At 41.4% G+C, this 25,102-nt stretch overlaps 1 protein-coding gene across 2 annotated transcripts; it reads left to right on the top strand.

Annotated features, from left to right (window-relative positions):
- Positions 1-4: 4 nt before the first annotated feature.
- Positions 5-24,834, top strand: LOC115161040 (fibrous sheath CABYR-binding protein). Of its 2 annotated transcripts, XM_029711720.1 has the most exons (11): positions 26-311; positions 6,059-6,117; positions 6,166-6,466; positions 9,814-9,846; positions 10,672-10,722; positions 10,876-10,962; positions 11,556-11,576; positions 11,702-11,719; positions 20,648-20,764; positions 22,062-22,115; positions 22,212-24,834. In XM_029711720.1, exons 1-11 carry the CDS (start codon positions 251-253, stop codon positions 22,241-22,243), a joined length of 834 nt encoding a protein of 277 aa, XP_029567580.1. In that variant the 5' UTR covers positions 26-250; the 3' UTR covers positions 22,244-24,834. The 2 variants fall into 2 exon arrangements, with proteins under 2 accessions (XP_029567579.1, XP_029567580.1); XM_029711719.1 differs by having other exon boundaries at positions 5-311; positions 6,059-6,466.
- Positions 24,835-25,102: the final 268 nt, after the last annotated feature.

The raw sequence follows: 25,102 nt of genomic DNA, 5'->3' as shown, positions 1-25,102 counted from the left end.
GGGAGAAAGACACGCCCGTTAAAGTTGGTTTGATGCGGAGAAAAAGAAGGTGTAAGAAGATTGGAGCTGCAGCAGAGGAGGCAACATTAAACTATAATCAGATCACACACATAGCCATGAAACTATAATCAGATCACACACATACCCAGTCTACATTACCAGAAACATAATCATTACTACTTGTATTATTTTCACTATTCAACAGAGAAGTCTAAAAGTCCAGCTTTGTAATTCAGCACACTGTGTTCCCATGATGTCATACCTGTGGATTCTCCTGCTGGGCAGTTTGGTGATTGGAGCCAAGACACAAGGTAAGAACTTTTATATCCACTAATGTACTTTGGTAAGAACTTTTATATCCACTAATGTACTTTGGTAAGAACTTTTATATCCACTAATGTACTTTGGTAAGCACTTTTACATCCACTAATGTACTTTGGTAAGCACTTTTACAACTAATTTTATGGTGCTTTATGTTTCTGTTTCTACTTAGACAAGTAAGTCAAGTACTCACACCTTTCACACCCACTACTTCTGTGACATACATCCTCAATCTTTTTCTGTCTATCTCTACCTGAGGCTGATATGCAGAACAAAAATAATGTTGATAAACCTGCTCTGATTTATCATTATAAATACACGCTGTAGGCTATATGCCAGATAGCATCATTTATTCAGCCTGATATGATGTTGGTGTGTAGATATGCATTATACTGTATGTATATAAGGGAAAGGGAAAGGGGATACCTAGTCAGTTGTACAACTAAATGTATTCAACTGAAATGTGTCTTCCGCATTTAAACCAACCCCTCTGAATCAGAGAGGTGCGGGGGGCTGCCTTAATCGACATCCACATCCTCAGGCACGGGGAACAGTGGGTTAACTGCCTTGCTCCGAGGCAGAACGGGGCAGAACAACAGATTTTTACCTTGTCAGCTCGGGGATTCGATCCAACAACCTTTTGGTTACTGGCCCAAAGCTAGTCCTTTAAGGTGTGGCCTACCGCATGTACAGTATAGTCTTACTGCATTTATCTATAATCTGTGTACACTGGTAAAAATGTGTTTAATAAAGCATTTTGTGACAACTGCTGATGTAAAAAGGGCTTTATAAAATTCATTTCATTGAGTGTCCTATAGGTTGTGTCCTACTGGACATGTAATCATGTGGGTTGTGGACAATGTGATCGATCCCTTTCTGTCTCTGTCTGTGTCCATATTCTGTTTCTTTCTTCCTTCTTCCTTTTTTTTTCTTTCTCTCTACTCCTGTAGGGTGATTCCATGCCAGCAGAATCTGAAGATATTTTTGGTATCTTAGATTGTTCTAGCAATTCTCACATGGAAACATTGGGATGAAGGATATTTGAAATGCTTTTTACATTTGTATCACAAACCATTATTATTATTATTTTTAATCATGATGAAAGTGGCCATTTTAGGCCCTTTTTAGACTTATACGTACCTCCTGTAAGACCCTATGATCTGTGAACCGTACATGATACAGACAGCCTCTTGGTGTCATTATACTCCTTATAGTGTGCTCTACATTTTTCACATTCATTTATTCAACATGAAACATATTAATATTAGTATCTCAAAATGACCCTTTTTGATTTAGTTAATTTGAAGGCATATTGTTTGGAACAATATACTCTACAAGTATATCACATTTCCAGTGGGCTCTCTGCTAATTCTGAAGGTATGATACATTTTATGAGCACCACCAATACAGTGAATGGGAAAATGGATTCAAAGGAATCTCCCTCTCTGCCGCTGACTTGCTGAATGTGAAATCCTAAAGGAGTGCTGTGATTGGTTAATGGTTTATAATCAGTGGTGCAAAGTATTTAAGTACAAATTCTTTAAAGGACTACTTAAGTAGTTTTTTGGGGTATCTGTACTTTACTATTTATATTTTTGACACTTTTACTTCACTACATTCCTACAGAAAATTCTGTGCTTTTTACTCTATGCATTTTCCGTGACACCCAAAATACTTGTTACATTTTGAATGCTTAGCAGGACAGAAAATGGCCCAATTTACACACTTATCAAGGGAACATCCCTGGTCATCCCTACTGCCTCTGATCTGGCAGACTCACTAAAGACAAATGTTTTGTTTTTAAATGATGTCTGAATGTTTGAGTGTGACCCTGGCTATCCGTAAATAACAAAAAAACAAGAAAATTGTGTCGTCTGGTTTGCTTAATATAAGGAATTTTAAATTATTTGTACTTTTACTTTTACTTTTACTTTTGATACTTAAGTATATTTAAAACCAAATACTTTTAGACTTTTACCCAAGTTGTATTTTACTGGGTGACATTCACTTTTACTTGAGTCATTTTCTATTATTAAGGTATCTTTACTTTAACTCAAGTTTGAGAATGTATTACTTTTTCCACCACTGCTTTTAATGTCAATTTCTCTGTATAAAATGGGCGATATCAATTAAAATAGCAGAGAGCCCACTCTGGAAATGCGACGTGATTGAAGAGTATATTGTTATAAGCAAAATCAAAATCATTGATATTCATATTTTTTTATGTTGAATAAAATAATGTGAAAATGTATATTTCAGAATCTAGATACACTCCATATTTTAGAGCACACTATAAGGAGTATAATGACACCAAGATGCTGTCTGTACCATATATAGTGCAAGGACCATAGTCTTACAGGAGTCATGTATAGGTCTAAAAGGGCCTAAAATTGCCACTTTCATCATGGTTGTCTAGAAAATGGTTTGTGATACAAATGTAAAAAGCATGTCAAACATCCTTCCTCCCAATTAAGTTTCTATGTGAGAATTGACAGAACAATCTGAGATACCAAACACATGTCCATGTTCTGTCACTCTTCCTCTATTTCACACATTTTCTCTCTCTTCCCCCACTCTCTCTTTTCTCTCTGTCTGTCTCCCTCTACCCCTGTACCCATATATCCCGTACTATCTCTCACCAGTAGGCCTGTGTGTTGTCCTTTGACCGATCTCTATTTCACAACTAGCAGGGCTACAGGCATTTGGCTTTAAGAATGATTGTGACCTGGTATTAATGTGATATAAGAGTTATTACAGTCTCATCTGGCCTAAGTCATGTTGGTTAATGTCGTGAAATAATAGTTTTTGTTTTCTACACAGAGAGTCTGAGTCCTGGCTGCCACACCTCCCTCCCCTCAGGAGACTCTGATCTGAAGCCAGTTCATTAATGAAAACTTCACATTATACTTCACATCTCAGTGTGCCACATATTGCTGGAACACAGCTTTACTGTATATCACACATGAGATGAGTTCTGGTGTTAAGTCTGTCACAGTGTCATGGTGCTCTGGGCTCTGTTTGGGTGTACATGATGAATGGGTTGTGTGTGTGTGTGTGTGTGTGTGTGTGTGTGTGTGTGTGTGTATGGCAATACTAAAGGGCTGGGCGCTGCCTCGGTAACCCAATCCAGCCCAGCTGCAGACTACACCCTACACTCAGAACCAGTCTCAGCCTCTCTCATTCCCCTAGGGTTATGTCTATGTGTGTGTGTGGGTGGGTGGGTGGGTGGGTGAGTGAGTGTGTGTGTGTGAGAGAGAGAGAGAGGATCCCCCACTGTATGTGTGTTTACACCTTTCAAATGCAAACACAGATTAAACAACACACACAAATGCACACACACACAGCTCAGAGACAGACCAGATGACTTAGTGGCCTTGCCCGAAATCTGTCTTGCCTACTACTTACGAAAACGACATACAGTGTACTAATCGTCCTGCATACTATTTAGAACGTACTGTTTAGAAAAAAATTATTCAGTAAGAAACAAATAACAGCATACTAGGCTCATCCTACTGAGAATGTGACATCTAATAACAGCACACTAGGCTCATCCTACTGAGAATGTGACATCTAATAACAGCACACTAGGCTCATCCTACTGAGAATGTGACATCTAATAACAGCACACTAGGCTCATCCTACTGAGAATGTGACATCTAATAACAGCACACTAGGCTCATCCTACTGAGAATGTGACAGCTAATAACAGCACACTAGGCTCATCCTACTGAGAATGTGACGTCTAATAACAGCACACTAGGCTCATCCTACTGAGAATGTGACATCTAATAACAGCATACTAGGCTCATCCTACTGAGAATGTGACATCTAATAACAGCATACTAGGCTCATCCTACTGAGAATGTGACATCTAATAACAGCACACTAGGCTCATCCTACTGAGAATGTGACGTCTAATAACAGCACACTAGGCTCATCCTACTGAGAATGTGACATCTAATAACAGCACACTAGGCTCATCCTACTGAGAATGTGACAGCTAATGCACAATTTTGTTGTTTCCTGCCATTTGTTCATTTTTCTACATTCCGTCCCGTTCTTTGATTATCAGTTGTTGTCAAACACACATGGGTCTGAAAAGACGATTCTCTTCTTCAATAGCGTGCAGAGAATTCTACTAGATGAGAGGCTGAAATTAGTAGGACATCATTGCATTTAAAGCATACTCAATAAAAATAAAAAAATCCTATAAACGTTCTATTTTCGCATTCCCAAAATGGCTAATATTTAGAACGCAAGTACAGTTTTTGGACATGGCCTTACACCCAGCTCAGAGCCAGACCAGGTCTACATGTAGAGACAGGAGCAGCAGTATATGTTCTAGATCAGTGGTTCCGTAGAATGTTCTAGATCAGTGGTTCTCTGCTGTGAGCCACCTGGATTCTACTGTGACCCTCCAGATACTCAAAAAAACTGGTACATCTGAAATGGCAGCCTATTCCCCACAGTGACCTATACTTTTGTCCATTGGGTTCTGTGTGGCCAAAAGTAGTGCATTTATTCCACAGGGCCAGCTGAAACAGGGAAACAACAACAGGGTCCCTCCACGCTACCACACAATAGAAATACCTGAGAACACAATGTTCTAACTACTGGAACATATCACCTGTCAACCACCTCACATTGTACTGGCTGTTACCAGAGAGGGCAAGGTTACCCACGCATACACATACACACACACACACACGCACACACACACACACACACACACACACACACACACACACACACACACACACACACACACACACACACACACACACACACACACAGAGAGAGAGACACACACACACAGAGAGAGAGACACACACACACACAGAGAGACACACAACACACACACACACACACACACACACACACACACACACACACACACACACACACACACACACACACACACACACACACACACACACACACACACACACACACACACAGAACATACCATAGAAGGAAGGCTGTGTCTTTGGCATGTCATATATACACACACATGGGACTAGGGGAAAGGCATTGGCACTGCGTCAGTCTCAGGATAGGGTCTCTCAAGTACATGAGTCATACAGCTTTAGAAAATGTCTAATATCACATGAGAACAGCAACACATTGTATCATTTTTGTGGTTCCCCTACACACACGTATGTACAGTATGTTTAAGGTACAGTAGTCTAAAGTCCCTGTCTTTCGTTTCCTGCCGAAACTCTCACATATAGTACCGTACACACATAAGATGACAAGCCAGTCTGTCTGTCTTGGTCATTGTTGATGTTGGATTGTGTTTGACTATTGATTCTGTTCTCTAGAACAGGGAAGGGCAACTCCAGTCTCTGAGGGCTGCAGAGTGTGCAGGCTTTTGTTCCAACCCAGCTTGAACACCTTCAACTGATCAGCTATTCAGTGTAGACCAGTTGAATCAGGAGGTGGATCAGAAGCAGGGCTTGAACAAAAGTCTGCATACTCTGTGTCCCTCCTGGACCAGCTGGCCATGCCTGGTTTAGAGAAATAAGAGGGTTGAAGTGAGAAGGTTGTCTGCTGTTTCGCTGTTACACTCTCTGGCACACTGCTGCACCTTACATACAATTGGGGAATGTCACAGCCGCCTCTGACTGCAACACACACACGCTCATTAGAGTAGACCTGTCATATTTATCTGTGATGTCGTAAAATGTGATGGGGTACACTGCTGCTGCCTAAAGGAAAAGTCTGTTCCTCTCTCCAGAAGACCCTGCTACTGAGCCAGAAGCGAAGGAACCAGAGGCAGAAGCAGCAGAGCCTGAGGCCCCTGCAGAAGAAGTAGCTGCCGAGGAGGCCCTGGTAGCTGAGGAGGCCCCTGCAGAAGAAGTAGCTGCCGAGGAGGCCCTGGTAGCTGAGGAGGCCCCTGCAGAAGAAGAAGCTCCGACAGAAGAAGAGGAGGAGGCTGCAGAGGAGGAGGAAGTTCCAGCCACAGAGGAAACGGCTCCGACAGTTGAGGAGGCTCTGGCAGAAGAGGAGGCTCCAGCCACAGAGGAAGAGGAGGCTCCGGCCACAGAGGAAGAGGAGGCTCCGGCCACAGAGGAAGAGGATGCAGAAGTAGTAGACGAACCAGCAGTAGAAGCAGAGGCAGCCCCTGAAGCTGAGGCTGAACCAGGTGAGCCAGACACACACACACACAGCAGGTCAAACACCCCATATGCCTACAGTACATTCATGTTCTTTGCATACAAGTGTATAGGACCAGTTTCAATTCATTTAGCTGTATAGCGTTGGGTTTGAGTTCTTGGATCCGTTTGTCCTTACTTTTTTGAAATCTGAATTGGAGGGGATGGAGTTACAGGTGAAGTGGGTGGGGAGGGTCAAGTACAATTTAGTTGGCCTTCTGATGAATCTGATCAACACAGAGTCAACAGCCAGCCACAGTAACATATTCTGACATTCTAGCCGATGAACTTCTCGTAGGACACTGTATAAGTTCTATTCTAGACCGACAGAAGACACAGAAGAATTTTAGAATGTGTGTTGGAATGCAAGGCTAGAGAAAGTGTTCTGAAAGCAGACTTAAACTGTAAATCCAAACACTTTAACACTGTGATTCTGCCAGTGTGTAGACCTCAAGGCACTATCCTGTATCGCATTGGTTCCCAAACTTTTTATAGTCCTATACCCCTTCAAACATTCAACCTCCAGCTGTGTACCCCCTCCAGCACCAGGGTCAGCACACTCTCAAATGTTGTTTTTTGCCATCATTGTAAGCCTGCCACACACATACACACGATACGATACATTTATTAAACATAAGAATGAGTGTGAGTTTTTGTCACAACTCGGCTCGTAGGAAGTGACAAAGAGCTCTTATAGGACCAGGGCACAAATAATATAATAATCAATCATTTTGGTCTTTATTTAGCCACCTTACACATAGAACCTTATATGTTCATCAAAAATGGTGAATAACTCACCACAGGTTAATGGGAAGGGTGTGCTTGAAAGGATGCACATAACTCTGCAATGTTGGGTTGTATTGGAGAGAGTCTCAGTTTAAATCATTTTCACATGCAGTCAGTGCCTGTATTTACTTTTCAAGCTAGTGAGGGCTGAGAATCTACTCTCACATAGGTACGTGGTTGCAATGGGCATCAGTGTCTTAACAGTGCGATTTGCCAAGGCAAGAAACTCTAAGCGCAGCCCTATCCAGAAATCTGGCAGTGGCTTCTGATTCAATTCAATTTTCACAGAACCACTTGTTGCAATTTCGATGAGGCTCTCTTGTTCAGATATCGGTAAGTGGACTGGAGGCAGGGCATGAAAGGGATAATTAATCCAATTGTTTGTGTCGTCCGTTTCGGGATTGTACTTCCGTAATTGTGCACCCAACTCACTCAGGTGCTTCGCTATATCACATTTGACATTGTCCGAGTTCATTTGCACGCAAAATATCATACATTGATGGAAAGACCTGTGTGTTGTCCTTGTTAATGCAGACAGAAAAGAGTCCAACTTTTTAATCATAGCCTCAATTTTGTCCCGCACATTGAATATAGTTGCGGAGAGTCCCTGTAATCCTAGATTCAGATCATTCAGGAGAGAAAAAACATCTCCCAGATATACCAGTCGTGTAAGAAACTCGTCATCATGCAAGCGGTCAGACAAGTGAAAATTATGTTCAGTAAAGAAAACTTTAAGCTCGTTTAAAAAAACTTGTCAATACTTTGCCCCTTGATAACCAGCACACGTCTGTATGTTGTAAAAGCGTTACATGGTCGCTGCCCATATCATTGCATAATGTAGAAAATACATGAGAGTTCAGGGGCCTTGCTATAACATAGTTAACCATTTTCACTGTAGTGTCAAAAACGTCTTTCAAGCTGTCAGGCATTCCCTTGGCAGCAAGAGCTTCTCGGTGGATGCTGCAGTGTACCCAAGTGGCGTCGGGAGCAACTGCTTGCAGGCGCGTTACCACTCCACTATGTCTCCCTGTCATGGCTTTTGCGCCATCAGTACAGATACCAACACATCTTGACCACCAAAGTCCATTTGATGTCACTAAGCTGTTCCAGTACTTTAAAAATATCCTCTCGTGTTGTCCTGGTTTCCAGTGGTTTGCAGAAGAGGATGTCTTCCTTAATTGACCCCCATAAACGTAACGGACATATACCAGGAGCTGTGCCAGGCCCGCCACGTCTATTGACTCATCCAGCTGTAACGCATAGAATTCACTGGCTTGTATGCAAAGCAGTAATTGTTTCAAAACACATCCTGCCATGCCACTGATGCGTCGTGAAACAGTGTTGTTTGATGAAGGCGTTGTCTGTATAGTTTTTTTGGCCTTTCCCCCCAGCATTGTTCCAGCCATATCCGCGGCAGCAGGAAGAATTAAGTCCTCTACAGTAGTATGGGGCTTGCCTGTCCTAGCCACTCGGTAGCTCACCATATAAGACACTTCTAGCCCCTTCTTATTAATGGTATCTGTTGCTTTTATACATGTCGTACTACTTTTATTTATTTATTTTTCTTTAAAGAAAAATCGGAATCACATTTTTATTTGGCGTACCCCTCGACGGCACTGCGTGTACCCCCGTACCCCAGTTTGGGAATACCTGCTCTGACTGATTAAATTCAAATGGATCGGTACTGGTTGTACCCCTAACAACATACATACCCACACACCCCTCCCTCTCTCTCCACCCTGGCCTCAGACTAGATGTAATATGGTAAATGTAAATCTGTGAAGCTCAAATTAGTCTGATATGTTATGTTTGTTATGGTTACATAAGACAGAAGGTTACTTAAGCCAAAAAATCAAAAGGAGGGAGGTTGGTCAGGGAGGATGGGTGGGCGTATAATGTAAATGTCTTGCAACCCAAAGGTTGTGTGTTCGAATAACATCACAGACAACTTTAGCATTTTAGCTAATTTGCAACTATTTACAAATATTTTACTACTTTGCCACTACTTAGCATGTTAGCTAACCCTTCCCCTAACCCTAACCTTAACTCCTAACCATAACCTTAACCCTAACCTTAACCCCTAACCTTAACCCCTAACCTTAACCAGTCACCTAGCCACTTAGCTAACGTTAGCTACAACAAATTGTCATTTGTAATGTATCAGACGAAATGGATGATAATCCATAGCGGCTGTGTAGTAGTGAGTGATACTGTTGGAAAAGAAGATGAAGATAAAACACAACATCAACACATTCACACCCCTTATCCCTTAACCCTCACCTCTCACCTGACAATATTTACAGTTAGACATTGACATCTGGGTGGTGTTCATTTGGCCCCAAAAAACACAAAACGTTTGAAATGGAAAAACTGAAATATAGCTTTCTTTGACAAGTTCAGGTAGTACCTGCTCCTTTATAAAGAGTTTTCCCCCATTTGCTCCAATTGAACAAACAACTCTGGCCTCTCAGACAGTCATAAATCAGCCTGAAGGTGCTGCTCATATTTCTCTGTGTTTATGTCTGTTTCTATGTGTCTGTTTTTTTTGCAGATGAACTAGATTTGTCTGAAGCTATTGAACCAGGTAAGAATGGTTTATTTACTTTGGTAAATCGGACTGTCAGTACCAAACATTTCTGCTTTCCCCCCTACATTTACAAGACTGCAGTTTTCTGATAAACCAGTAAAGTTAGTTTACTATAGAAGTAGAGACACAGTTTTACTGTGTTTGAGAAGCTCCGATGTCAGACTTTAGTGAGCTGGTTTTTATTCATTTCAGATCTAGCTCACCTGCCACTGCTGCTCTTACAGCTAGGTCTACAACCCTGGAGTCACAGATACTACATGTCTATACAGTGTGCAATGCTACTTTAGTCCTGTAATCCTATATTCACCTCTCCTCCCTCTTCCCTGACAACACCTGTCTCACCTCTTCTCCCTCTTCCCCGACAACACCTGTCTCACCTTCCCTCCCTCTTCCCTGACAACACCTGTCTCACCTCTTCTCCCTCTTCCCCGACAACACCTGTCTCACCTTCCCTCCCTCTTCTCTGACAACACCTGTCTCACCTCTTCTCCCTCTTTCCTGACAACACCTGTCTCACCTTCCCTCCCTCTTCCCTGACAACACCTGTCTCACCTCTTCTCCCTCTTCCCCGACAACACCTGTCTCACCTCCCCTCCCTCTTTCCTGACAACACCTGTCTCACCTTCCCTCCCTCTTCCCTGACAACACCTGTCTCCACTCCCCTCCCTCTTCTCTGACAACACCTGTCTCACCTCTCCTCCCTCTTCCCTGACAACACCTGACTCACCTCTCCTCCCTTTCCCCTGACAACACCTGTCTCACCTCTCCTCCCTTTCCCCTGACAAAACCTGTCTCACCTCTCCTCATTCCTTCCTTTCACAGAGGCAGAGCATGAAACACCAGCAGAGAGCGAGCCCACGGAGGAGAAGACAGGTGAGAGTCTCAACGGCCTGTGTGACTAAGCACGTGTTTTTATGTGTGTGTATGTGTTTCGGGGGAAGGGCTTGTTTGGCTTTACACGCCACATTAAAGTTGACACCACATTGTTGATATATGAAAACACAATGTTTTAATGAACTGAAACAGGGGGAGATTTGGATCTGGAGGACGCTGTAGCTGAGAATGAGGAAGACACACCTGCGGGAGGGAAGAGCCGCAGCAGGGGCTCAGTTGGTTAGTATCGTGTACTGCTGCTGCTAGTGGCTACAACACATGCGGTATGGAACTGGGCTAGAAGACTTGGCTCCAGCACAGTATAGAACCAGACAAATGGCTGTTAACTGAAACTGATACTTGATATAATAATGTGAACATTTCTACATCATTACGCTGTGTCCGATTGATTACATTCTGATATACAGTTAGATATGGAGTCTCTATGGATGAGTCAGAAAACAGCTTTTACAATATATTAACTGCTCAGGGCTCATTGTGGTCTATGACCAATAAAGTGACTAATATAGAATATTGAGTCACATGCAGGAGGTTTATCATGCTCCAACATGCATGAGAAGCAGAGTCAGAGGCCTTAGTGCCTTCAGGTGCTGCAGCTTACAGAGAGTTCCAGGCAATAATGACTCACATTCACTATGATCCATATGCAAATATACACTTGATTAAGTACAGTACGTGTGTGTGAGTGTTTGCATGTAGATTTGTCCTTTCCGACCGGTTAGAGCAGAAACTCTATAGCAGTAAATACCTTCAGGGCATCAACTAGATTAACGACTGGGTTTGAATAATGCCTCCCCCTTCTCTTTTTCCAGCCCATGCAGCAGAAACAGAAGGTAAAGGCCTTGCTTCCCCTAATGATATATTATGTCAATAATCGGGGTGCGTGTGTGCGTGTTTTATTTGTGTGTGTGTTATGTGAATAATTGTCTGTTTCTTTTCTTTTATTTCTTCTAATCAGGCACATCTGAAACTCAAGGTGAGTCCTGCTCCCTTGCTCTCTGTCTCTCTCTCCACTGTGTGTGTTCTGGATGTTTCCATACTGTGGAAGAGTTTGGTTTCCATACTGTAGAATAGTTTCTAGTTTCCATACTGTAGAATAGTTTCTAGTTTCCATACTGTGGAATAGTTTCTAGTTTCCATACTGTGGAATAGTTTCTAGTTTCCATACTGTGGAATAGTTTCTAGTTTCCATACTGTAGAATAGTTTCTAGTTTCCATACTGTAGAATAGTTTCTAGTTTCCATACTGTAGAATAGTTTCTAGTTTCCATACTGTAGAATATTTCCATACTGTGGAATAGTTTCTAGTTTCCATACTGTGGAATAGTTTCTAGTTTCCATACTGTGGAATAGTTTCTAGTTTCCATACTGTGGAATAGTTTCTAGTTTCCATACTCTGGAATAGTTTCTAGTTTCCATACTGTGGAATAGTTTCTAGTTTCCATACTGTGGAATAGTTTCTAGTTTCCATACTGTGGAATAGTTTCTAGTTTCCATACATACTGTGGAATAGTTTCTAGTTTCCATACTGTGGAATAGTTTCTAGTTTCCATACTGTGGAATAGTTTCTAGTTTCCATACTGTGGAATAGTTTCTAGTTTCCATACTGTGGAATAGTTTCTAGTTTCCATACTGTGGAATAGTTTCTAGTTTCCATACTGTGGAATAGTTTCTAGTTTCCATACTGTGGAATAGTTTCTAGTTTCCATACTGTAGAATAGTTTCTAGTTTCCATACTGTAGAATAGTTTCTAGTTTCCATACTGTGGAATAGTTTCTAGTTTCCATACTGTGGAATAGTTTCTAGTTTCCATACTGTGGAATAGTTTCTAGTTTCCATACTGTGGAATAGTTTCTAGTTTCCATACTGTGGAATAGTTTCTAGTTTCCATACTGTGGAATAGTTTCTAGTTTCCATACTGTAGAATAGTTTCTAGTTTCCATACTGTGGAATAGTTTCTAGTTTCCATACTGTGGAATAGTTTCTAGTTTCCATACTGTGGAATAGTTTCTAGTTTCCATACTGTGATATGCGGGGCTCAGTGTCTTAACTGTCCCTTCTTGTCTCTCTCCCACACATTCCATTTCCATTGTGTGTGTGAATGTGTGTGTCTGCGTGCATGTGTGTAGGTGTGTGTGGCCCGTGTGTGTGTGTGTGTGTGTGTGTGTGTGTGTGTGTGTGTGTTAGCCAAGGTTATTATAGTTTTGTGTTTTTATTTCTATTCGTTTTTGGTTTTATTTGAAATTCTGTTTAGTTTCAGTTAATTTTCAGATCTGATTTGCTAGTTTTTATTTAGTTTTAGTTTTATACATTATTTCAGTTTGTTTTTTTAGAAAGCATGCGTGCGCTTTTAATAAAAAAAGTTATATCTAGAGCCTAAAAGGGTTCTTTACGGTCCCCATAGGAGAGCCCTTCCATGTAGAACCCTCAGAGGGTTCAACATGGAACCCGAAAGGGTTCTACCTGGAACCAAAAAGGGTTCTACCTGGAACCAAAAAAGGTTATCCTATGGGGACAGACAAAGAACTGTTTTGGAACCTTTTTTCGAAGTGTGGGAAGCTAGGAGCCATTTGTGTTGTATAGTTTTTTGGGGGATGTCATTTCTTGCAACTGGGGGGCAGTAATACATAAGTTAATGGGTCAGGCTATAGGTTAGGTTAAAAACAAAATAGTAGCTTTAATACAAAAAATATATTTATACTGAACAAAAATATAAATGCCACATGTAAAGTGTTGGTCCCATGTTTCATGAGCTGAAAAAAAAGATCCTAGACATTTTCCATGCACACAAAAAGCTTATTTCTCTCAAATTTTGTGGACTAATTTGTTTAAATTCCTGTATTGAGCATTTCTCCTTTGCCAAGATAATCCATCCACCTGACAGGTGTGGCACATCAAGAAGCTGATTCAACAGCATGATCATTACACAGGTGCACTTATTGCTGGGGATAATAAAAGGCCACTCAAAAATATTGCAGTTTTATAACACAACACAATGCAATTGGCATGCTGACTGCAGGAATGTCCACCAGAACTGTTGCCAGAGAACTGAATGTTAATTTCTACCATAAGCCGCCTCCAATGTGGTTTTAGAGAATTTGGCAGTACGTCCAACCGCCCTCACAACCACAGACCACGTGTATGGCGTCGTGTGGGCAAGGGGTTTGCTGATGTCAACTTTGTGAACAGAGTGCCCCATGGTGGCAGTGGGGTTATGGTATGGGCAGGCATAAGCTACAGACAACAAACAAAATTGCATTTTATCGATGGCAATTTGAATGCACAGAGATACCATGACGAGATCCTGAGGTCCATTGTCGTGCCATTCATCTGCCGCCATCACATCATGTTTCAGCATGATAATGCACAGCCCCATGTCGCAACGATCTGTCTCATTGTGCATATCTAGACTCTTGCTCCTGTAAATACAAATGTGAATCTGCAAGAAAATCATATTTAAATGTATATCAAACTATTTTTTTTATTTTGACCCTGATGTCACGCATTATAGAAAGACCCATAAACTGTAATAAATAAAACAAATAAATATCTATTATAAAAGTGTAATAATGATCAACGTTCAGAATCAAATTAATGTAATGGAAAAACAACAACATTAAAGTAATAATAATATTAAAAATATATATAAGAGAAAAATGAAAAATATTGTTGCTATTTATATAGTCAATATACTATAATTATAATATATGGAGAAGATAGTACATTTTATGTTTCCTCCCTTAACTTGTGGCAAGCTGCGACATATTGTGCTGCCAACTCTATCACCACATACCTTTGCACCAAAAGTAAAGAAAGTGTTTGATTGTTGTTTGATTGTTCTGTCCAATTTTTTGACATTTTCATTATGAATTTGGGGGAAAAGGACTCTCTAAGTAATCTATATTTGGGAAAGAAGATTAGAAAGTGTTCTTCACTTTCTATCTCTCCTGACCCACAGTTATGACATACTGTAGTCAGTCCTCTCTGGCCAGCCATGTTTTTTGATGGCGTCCTGTTTCAATTGCCAGGCTATCATCACTAATTCTGTATTTGGTTTATGCTTTTCTTTGTTTGGGGTCTTTTACACGGGTTAAGTATTCTGCTTAAGTGAAGTCTTTCTCTGAACTTCTACTTCACTTTGCCAATAGTCAATGTATGCATTCTTATTATTCACCTCCAGCTGTCTAAGTTTTGCCCTTGAGGACAGATTATTTGTGTTCATGTCGATCTTGTGTATTTGGGCCAGTTTTGTTAAGGTGCCACTCTTTGGGCAAAGACTGTTGACCATAAATATCTGTACTTGCATGAACCTTCCAAGTTCTGCCCTGCATTCATGGTTTGTGGAATTTCTTTGTACATTTTGTACATTCTTTCTGTGGATTTTCTGTGTGTGTTTTGTCCCATGATGTATATGTCTCTCTCTCTCTCTCTCTCTCTCTCTCTCTCTCTCTCTCTCTCTCTCTCTCAATTTCAATTTAAGGGCTTTATTGGAATGGGAAACATATGTTTACATTTCCAAAGCAAATGAAATAGATAAACAAAAGTGAAATAAACAATATTTTTTTTACAGTAAACATTACACTCACAAAAGTTCCGAAAGAATAAAGACATAAATATGGGTTGTATTTAAAATGGTATTTGTTCTTCACTGGTTGCCCTTTTCTTGTGGCAACAGGTCACAAATCTTGCTGCTGTGATGGCACACTGTTGTATTTTACCAAATAGATATGGGAGTTGATCAAAATTGGGTTTGTGGGAATTAGTTGATATATATGTTGAAGAGGGTGGGGCTTAAGCTGCATCCCTGTCTAATGTTTTATGTATGTTTTTCCCCCAACACCACTTTCCATCAATTTGTATAGCAGACCCTCATGCCCAATTGAGTCAAAAGCTTTTTTGAAATCAACAAAGCATAAGAAGACTTTGTCTTTGTTTTGGTTTGTTTGTTTGTCAATTAGGGTATGCAGGGCGAATACATGGTCTGTCGTATGGTAATTTGGTAAAAAGCCAATTTGACATTTGCTCAGTACATTGTTTTCACTGAGGAAATGTATGAGTTCTCTGTTAATGATAATGCTGAGGATTTTCCCATGGTTGCTGTTGACACATAGGTAGTTATTGGGGTCAAATGTGTCTCCACTTTTGTGGATTGGGGTGATCAGTCCTTGATTCCAAATATTGGGGAAGATGCCAGAGCTGAGGATGATGTTACATAGTTTAAGTATATACAATTGGAATTTCTGGTCTGTAAATTTTAACATTTCATTTAGGATACCATCAACACCACAGGCTTTTTTGGGTTGAAGGGTTTGTATTTTGTCTTGTAGTTCATTCAATGTAATTTGAGAATCCAGTGGGTTCTGGTAGTCTTTAATAGTTGATTTTAAGGTTTCTATTTTATCATGTATATGTTTGTTCTTTATTATAGGGCCAAACATATTGGAGAAGTGGTTTACCCATACATGTCCATTATGGATAGATAACTCTTCGTGTTGTTGTTTGTTTAGAGTTTTCCAATTTTCCCAGAAGTGGTTAGAGTCTGTGGATTCTTCAATTACATTGAGCTGATTTCTGACGTGCTGTTCCTTCCTTTTCCGTAGTGTATTTCTGCATTGTTTTAGTGATTCACCATAGTGAAGGCGTAGGCTCAGGTTTTCTGGGTCTCTATGTTTTTGGTTGGATAGGTTTCTCAATTTCTTTCTTAGGTTTTTGCATTCTTCCTCAAACCATTTGTCATTGTTGTTAATTTTCTTACTTGACATGTTTTTATTTGATAGGAAAGCTGAGAGGTCAAATATACTGTTTAGGTGAAGTTTACACTTTCACTATTACAGTGAAATGTTTTGTCCAGGAAGTTGTCTAAAAGGGATTGAATTTGTTGTTGCCTAATTGTTTTTTGGTAGGTTTCCACACTGCTTTCCTTCCCTCTATAGCATTTCTTAATATTATTCAGTTCCTTTGGCTTTGATGCCTCATGATTGAGTATTGCTCTGTTCAAGTAGACTGTGATTTTGCTGTGATCTGACAGGGGTGTCAGTGGGCTGACTGTGATCGCACTGAGAGATTCTGGGTTGAGGTCAGTGATAAAGTAGTCTACAGTACAGTCGTGGCCAAAAGTTTTGAGAATGACACTGTCAGAATGACTCTATCATACAGGAGGGGTGAAGTCAGGCGCAGGAGACCAAGGTACGTGAAAACACACATTTAATGAGCAAGTCCAAAAAGTGCCGCAAAACAAGGCAGGGTACAACACTCCAACGAAGGATAGAATCCTAAAATGAGTCAGGACGCAGCCCAGCAAACCCTAATGCCTAATACAGTACAGCAGAGGAAAATCAAATCCCCCAACCTACGAAAAGACGACACAAAATAATCCCGCACAAACCCAAACCAAAAACAGACAGACTAAATACCCCACTAATGAATTAACACAAAGCAGGTGCTAACCTAAACAGACTATACCAAATGAAACAGAAAAGGAGATTGGTGGCAGCTAGTAGGCCGGCAACGACGACCGCCGAGCGCCGCCCGAACGGGGAGAGGCGCCACCATCTGTGGACGTTGTGACAGACACAAATATAAATTTTCACAAAGTTTTCTGCTTCAGTGTCTTTAGATATTTTTGCCAGGTGTTACTATGGAATTCTGAAGTATAATTACAAGCATTTGATAAGTGTCAAAGGCTTTTATTGACAATAGCGTGAAGTTGATGCAAAGAGTCAATATTTGCAGTGTTGACCCTTCTTTTTCAAGACCTCTGCAATCCGCCCTGGCATGCTGTCAATTAACTTCTGGGCCACATCCTGACTGATGACAGCCCATTCTTGCATAATCAATGCTTGGAGTTTGTCAGAATTTGTGGGGTTTTGTTTGTCCGCCTCTTGAGGATTGACCACAAGTTCTCAATGGGATTAAGGTCTGGGGAGTTTTCTGGCCATGGACCCAAAATATCGATGTTTTGTTCCCCGAGCCACTTAGTTATCACTTTTGCCTTATGGCAAGGTGCTCCATCATGCTGGAAAAGGCATTGTTCGTCACCAAACTGTTCCTGAATGGTTGGGAGAAGTTGCTCTTGGAGGATGTGTTGGTACCATTCTTTATTCATGGCTGTGTTCTTAGGCAAAATTGTGAGTGAGCCCACTCCCTTGGCTGAGAAGCAACCCCACACATGAATGGTCTCAGGATACTTTACTGATGGCATGACACAGGACTGATGGTAGAGCTCACCTTGTCTTCTCCGGACAAGCTTTTTTCCGGATGCCCCAAACAATCGGAAAGGGGATTCATAAGAGAAAATGACTTTACCCCAGTCCTCAGCAGTCCAATCCCTGTACCTTTTGCAGAATATCAGTCTGTCCTTGATATTTTTCCTGGAGAGAAGTGGCTTCTTTGCTGCCCTTCTTGACACCAGGCCATTCTCCAAAAGTCTTTGCCTCACTGTGCATGCAGATGCACTCACACCTGCCTGCTGCCATTCCTGAGCAAGCTCTGTACTGGTGGTGCCCCTATCCCGCAGCTGAATCAACTTTAGGAGATGGTCCTGGCACTTGCTGGACTTTCTTGGGCGCACTGACGCCTTCTTCACAACAATTGAACCACTCTCCTTGAAGTTCTTGATGATCCGATAAATGGTTGATTTAGGTGCAATCTTACTGGCAGCAATATCCTTACCTGTGAAGCCCTTTTTGTGCAAATCAATGATGACGGCACGTGTTTTCTTGCAGAGGACGAACAATGATTCCAATCACCACCCTCCTTTTGAAGCTTCCAGTCTGTTATTCGAACTCAATCAGCATGACAGAGTGATCTCCAGCCTTGTCCTCGTCAACACTCACATCTGTGTTAACGAGAGAATCACTGACATGATATCAGCTGGTCCTTTTGTGGCAGGGCTGAAATGCAGTGGAAATGTTTTTTGGGATTCAGTTCATTTGCATGGCAACGAGGGACTTTGCAATTAATTGCAATTCATCTGATCACTCTTCATAACATTCTGGAGTATATGCAAATTGCCATCATACAAACTGAGGCAGCAAACTTTGTGAAAATTAATATTTGTGTCATTCTCAAAACTTTTGTCCACGACTGTACTACTGCCAAGAGATGAGCTATAGGTGTACCTACCGTAGGAGTCCCCTTGAAGCCTACCATTGACTATGTACAGACCCAGCGTCCGATAAAGCTGCAGGAGTTGTGACCCTTTTTTGTTGGTTATGTTGTCGTAGTTGTGCCTTGGGGGGCATATGGGGGAGGGAATGCTGTCACCTCCAGGTAGGTGTTTGTCCCTTATGTGTTGAGGTTGTTAGGTTTTTGTCCAGTTCTGGAATTTAGGTCAGCACAGACTAGTACATGTCCCTGGGCCTGGAAATGATTGACTTCCCCCTCCAGGATGGAGAAGCTGTCTTCATTAGAGTATGAGGATTCTAGTTGGGGGATATTGGTAGCACACAGGAGGACATTTTTCTCTGTTGAGATAATTTCCTTTTGAAATTGTAAAGTGTTCCTGTTTTGATGAATTGAATAGAGTGAGTTAGTTCTACTCTATTCCAAATTAGCATACCCCCTGAGTCCCTTCCCTGTTTCACACCTGGTAGTTTGGTGGCTGGGACTACCAGCTCTTGTAACCTAGAGGGCAACCAGTGGGTCCATCTCCTCTATACCATATTTCTTGTAGGATGACAATGTCTGTATTTCTGATATTCCAGGATGAGATAGTGAAGGCTTTGTGTTCCATAAAGTGTCCAATGTTGTTAGTCGTGTGGTTTGGCCTCAGACCATTGGCTTGGTCTAGTGCTCTCTCTCTCTCTCTCTCTCTCTGTCTGTATTACAGGGTGGTGACTGATACAGCTCCAGGCTCTATATGAACCCTAGTATTAAAAGTCCAATAGAACAGAGCGGCAGTTTTCCCACCTAATGATTAAGCTATGTTCATCCATACACAGATACAAGCCATGTAGGTCTACACACAACACATTCAACCTGAAAGTACACTACAGTGCCGTTTTTGTTGCTGCCCCTTCACATCAAACATAATATGAAAATTAATAAATTACTCATATAAATAAAAACATTGGATAAATAAACATATATTTATGTGTGTACACTTTTAGAAAAAAGGGTTCCAACAGGGTTCTTCGGCTGTCACCATAAGAGAACCCTTTTTGGTTCCAGGTAGAACCCTTTATGGTTCCAGTTAGAACTCTTCTGGGGTCTATGTAGAACCCTCTGGGAAACATGTGGTATCTCTACTATGTGGTTGCTTGGTATTTACTTGACAGTGGTATTCATGCAGTCATCTAGAGGTTGATTTGCAGGTGCATTGGGAGATTCAAAAGAAAATTAACTTCCTCACAGCTTACTCTCAAAGTATCCCTTGTTTATTGCACTAATGTATTGGCGGAAAGTGGAACAGTGAAGTGATACTTAGCAAGTGAAGTGTGATGGGGCGTGGGGGCGGGTTCTATTCATTTGAACTATGGTTGTTATTTCTTGTATTTATTGACTCGGTTGTGATAGTATTCTGTCGTGTTACATTGTCTTATGTGGAAGAAGTCAGATTGACAAATAGCTATATCTGCTGACAGTTGTGTGGAAGGTAACGTATTGTAATTATTGGATGTATGTTTCAGAATAATCTCTGCTGTATCTGGTGTTACAAACACACACCTCACACACACTCGTCACACACACTCAGCACATTTCATAGGGAACACCTCTGCTCTGGACACAAGCAGAGCCCAACAGTGTATATACATATGGTTATGGATGCAACAGCATCACACTGCATCTTTGTTGCGAAATACAGTATTGCATATCTACTGTGAAAATACTGTATATAACCACCTAACAGAACCTTTCAACAAGCTGCATTATAAGCAGTGTTATAACCACTGTTGTCTCTATAGGCTCTAGCTCTGGCTCGGTGGTGGGCATTCTGTGTGCTATTGGCGTGGCGATCGTTGGAGCTGCCAGCGGATACTTTGCCTATCAGAAGAAGAAGCTCTGTTTTAAGAACAGTGGAGGTGAGATTCTATCAACTACATACTGTCTGCTGCTGTAGCTGGCTCGTTCCATGGAAAGAGTACCTTTTGCGTCCCTTTGACACTTTAAGTAAAATTGGGCAGCAATATTTATTAAATGAAGAGCCCGTTAATATAGACCACATGGAAAATTCAATAAATCTGATTTTCTATATGAATGAAGACTTGCTTAAGTGCCAAAATTCATCATTTTAACATATCCCTCTGTGACTTCTAGAAAGAATTTAATCCACTGAATCCCAACATTTCTCAATGTTTTCACCAGTATTGTAAAGCCCTAGTCATTTTTTTGCTTTGACAGAGTAATTTCTGAAGATTATTATTTATGTCATGTGATTAGTGATTCATTTAATAGTCAGATTATTCTGTCCCTCATTTTAAGGTCTACCCTGTTGCATGAACTGAACTCTCTTTTTAATATGGTGAAACTATTCAGAGTTATTATGTATTTTTTACATCTAATAGTCAAATCATAGTGTAAAAGCAGGTGAGCTGGTTCTACTCCATTTTCTAGTGTTTAGTGTTGGAAAACTGAACGGGTCGAGCATAACACGTCAACCCTGTTACCCAAAGATAGACAGGCTAGAAAGGTTTTAACAATTCAGACCTGGATTCAATAAGAGTCATAGTGTAAAAGCGATAGCCAACAACCACATAGCTGACGTTTTGTTGATGTTGGTGGTGGAACTGCGTTGGAGCTGTCAAATCGGTGAGCAGCTGCTCTTGTGATCATAGTCTCGAAGCCACACCCACCCAATGGCATTAGAAGTTCAGAACGAGAAAGTGTAGGCTATATAGAAATAATGACACTCAAATTCAAAATCATTAAACAAAATAATTAGGATTTATTTCAGCCTTCCAGCGTTCGTACTTGTAAACAAGGCTGCATGGGATTTCTCTTAATGCGACTTCGTGCAGCCAATAGCAGTGTCCGCTTTAGGTATAATGCTGGGATACGCTTGTAGATTTGACAGCGCTAACGCAGTTCCACCTCCAACATCGTCAAAATATCAGCTATGAGGATTTCGGCTAAAGCAGATCTGATCGAATCGGGCCCTAAAAATGTTGGTGAGCTTGAATTCAATTCCCACTCCCTGTTGCACACAACAAGCTTCCTTTCCCCCTGTCAAAAAAATAGATTTATGGCTGATTTAAGATGAAATTGTCAACCCTGTTATTTTAATTGGCACTTTATAGGCACTTACTATCTTCTTTTTTTATTTAACCTCTTGAGATGGGAAAGAGAGAAATAGTAATGAATTCCCTGTCTCTCCATCAGGGGATGTAGAGAGAGCCCGTAAGGAGGAGGCTGAGACCCAGTCGAATCCCCAGGGTATGTAGTATCTTAATAAGTCAAACACATCAACCACTAGTCTGCCGGTGTTGTGATTGTCCGTTGTTAACCCAGCGTGTCCTTTTCTGGTTGCAGTTCTCAGCAACTTGCTGACTAAATCCTCCTAGATCGTCTGAGATTCCAATGGAGAAGAACCAGGAGCAGCAGTTTACCATAACACATACGCACACACACACATGCACATACGCACACACACACATGCACACACTTCATACACAGATCCATCCCAATCTTTAGGCCTTAAACTGATTATAGTTGTAAAACTGTGAGATAGTGGTTTGGAGGTTATGAACTTTCAGCACCACGTTAGAGTGAGACCAATCAGTAGTATCTCAGTGTCTTCTAAAGATCACATTTGTAATCCGTTAAAAAAGGGGTGATATTTTCTGTCCACTTAACAGCACCGAGACAATGTAGACCTATTTCTCTGTTTACAAGTACTGGGAAGTTCATCTGGGTACCTGTCATTTTAGCTAACATTCCACTCCTTGCCACTCCTGTCATTTGCCAAAGAGACTGGTTTATTGACATTCCTAAAGTTCAAAATGCAAACTGGATTTTCAATTACATTGTGATTGGAGGATAACTGTGACGGTTATCGAATCAGGATCAAATCCTCTGATCTTCTCAAGCTCATAATGATAGAATGTTCATATTTGAAGATTGCCGAAAGACAATGAATACAAGGAGTGGCATGTTATTGGCTGAACAGCAACCGGGCTACAGTTCCCAGATTATTTTGGATAAAATGGACCATCCTTTACTTGAAATGTTACCGTTGTTTGGCTCTTTACAATGATTTAATCCATAGTGCTGAAGATCCATGATATAATGCTGATCTTTAGTACTACAGATTGAATCAAGCCCTTACTGTGTGTGCTGTAGCCAACTCTTCTAGCCTGGTTTCATACTGTAGCCAACTCTTCTAGCCTGGTTTCATACTGTAGCCAACTCTTCTAGCCTGGTTTCATACTGTAGCCAACTCTTCTAGCCTGGGTCATACTGTAGCCAACTCTTCTAGCCTGGGTCATACTGTAGCCAACTCTTCTAGCCTGGGTCATACTGTAGCCAACTCTTCTAGCCTGGTTTCATACTGTAGCCAACTCTTCTAGCCTGGGTCATACTGTAGCCAACTCTTCTAGCCTGGGTCATACTGTAGCCAACTCTTCTAGCCTGGGTCATACTGTAGCCAACTCTTCTAGCCTGGTTTCATACTGTAGCCAACTCTTCTAGCCTGGGTCATACTGTAGCCAACTCTTCTAGCCTGGTTTCATACTGTAGCCAACTCTTCTAGCCTGGTGTCATACTGTAGCCAACTCTTCTAGCCTGGTGTCATACTGTAGCCAACTTACATTTGAGTCATTTAGCAGATGCTCTTACAGAAGTAATTAGGGTTATGTGCCTTGCTCAAGGGCACATTGAGAGACTTTTCACCTAGTCAGCTCAGGGATTTGAACCAGAGACCAATCAGTTACTGGCCCAATGCTCCTAACCATTAGGCTACCTACCACCTCTGACTACCACTCTTCTAGTCTGGTCTGGTTTCATACTGTATGTGCTGTAGTCAACTCTTCTAGTCTTCTCCCATAATAAATGTAGCCAACTCCTCTATCATTGTCAAGCCATACATGTTTTGTGTGACAATGAAGGAACTCAGAGAGGAGGTGGCCAAAGCACCAAAAGACTGGAACACCAGGCTAGTAGTGTTGTTCTGTGAAAGCTGGTTAGAGGAAGCTGTGTGAGAGCTGGTATGAGGACAGAAGATATCACCCCTGTTGTGTGTTTGCTGGGTATTTGAGGGGCTTGGGGACCTTGTCTAAAATACAACAATGTATGAGAACATTTAGCTCTGTTGAAATGTTAAAATAGTATGTTACAATATAATGCTGTACTGCTCTGTAAGTGCCTTACATTAGATGTTTCACATGGGAAGCCTTTTTATGACTGTCTATCTCACTACTAAGGCCAGTCTGAAATGGCTCCCTATTCCCTCTATAGTGGAATACTTTTGAAGCACTGCTATAAGGGGAATAGGGAGCCATTTCAGACACAGCTCTAGACTCAGGCAGGGGTCTCCAACTGCCCACCCAGCAGCTATCCAGGACCAGAGTTGGAGAACCCAGTGTCTGCTTAACGCTACAGGATCCACCCAAACAGTACTGTGCTGGCCAGCATATTTTCTTTTCACATTATTCTTTCCAATATGGGTCCAGCAACTATGGGAGATGTGTAACTGGGCAAGCCCAGTACAGCTTGGTTTGGCTCAGTAGTGTGAAAAGGGTATACGACTAACTGTATGCAGTATAACCCTGGGCAGGAGTCAGCCTGGGAGGAGCTCACCGCTGAACACACAATAAATAATGTTCCAGTTCACAGTGAAAGACTGTGAGACTCTTGGAGAAGCAAATTCTGATTAGCCTGGTCCCATGAGCTGTGTGTACTTTAGCCAACTAACTCCTCTGAATATCATTGTCTTGACAAGACTTCTTTTGGAGAATAATTTCCCTCTCCAAAAGAGTTCATGGTAAGTGTAATGACGATACAGTGGTATACAGAGTACTCCACTCTTATATTTAATGAATCTGTCTTTGTTATCGTGTGTTTGAGAATTGTGTGATTTTAATCCTTTAGCACATATTTCTTTTTGAATTGTGTAAATAATACTGGAGATAGAAATAAAGGAGCTGTTCAGGGGGAACTCTCTGTCATGTGTCTGCTGTGTGGGATGGGCGTGACAAACCGTGTCTTGTGGCATGCAGGTGACCAGGGTTGAAACCCAGTCAGTAACATATGGATCAGTGCTGCTAGAGACACAGCTGCCTGTATGAATCAGACATGAAGACATGACCAGAACAGCTTGATATGCCAGGTATTCATCATCATAGGGCAGCCACACACACACACACACACACGCACACGCACACGCACACACACACACACACACACACACACACACACACACACAC

Source organism: Salmo trutta, chromosome 24 (assembly GCF_901001165.1).
Source record: "Salmo trutta chromosome 24, fSalTru1.1, whole genome shotgun sequence".
NCBI lineage: Eukaryota > Metazoa > Chordata > Actinopteri > Salmoniformes > Salmonidae > Salmo > Salmo trutta.
The sequence above is the reverse complement of the archived record's forward strand: the minus strand, read 5'-3'. Positions and strand labels throughout refer to the sequence as shown.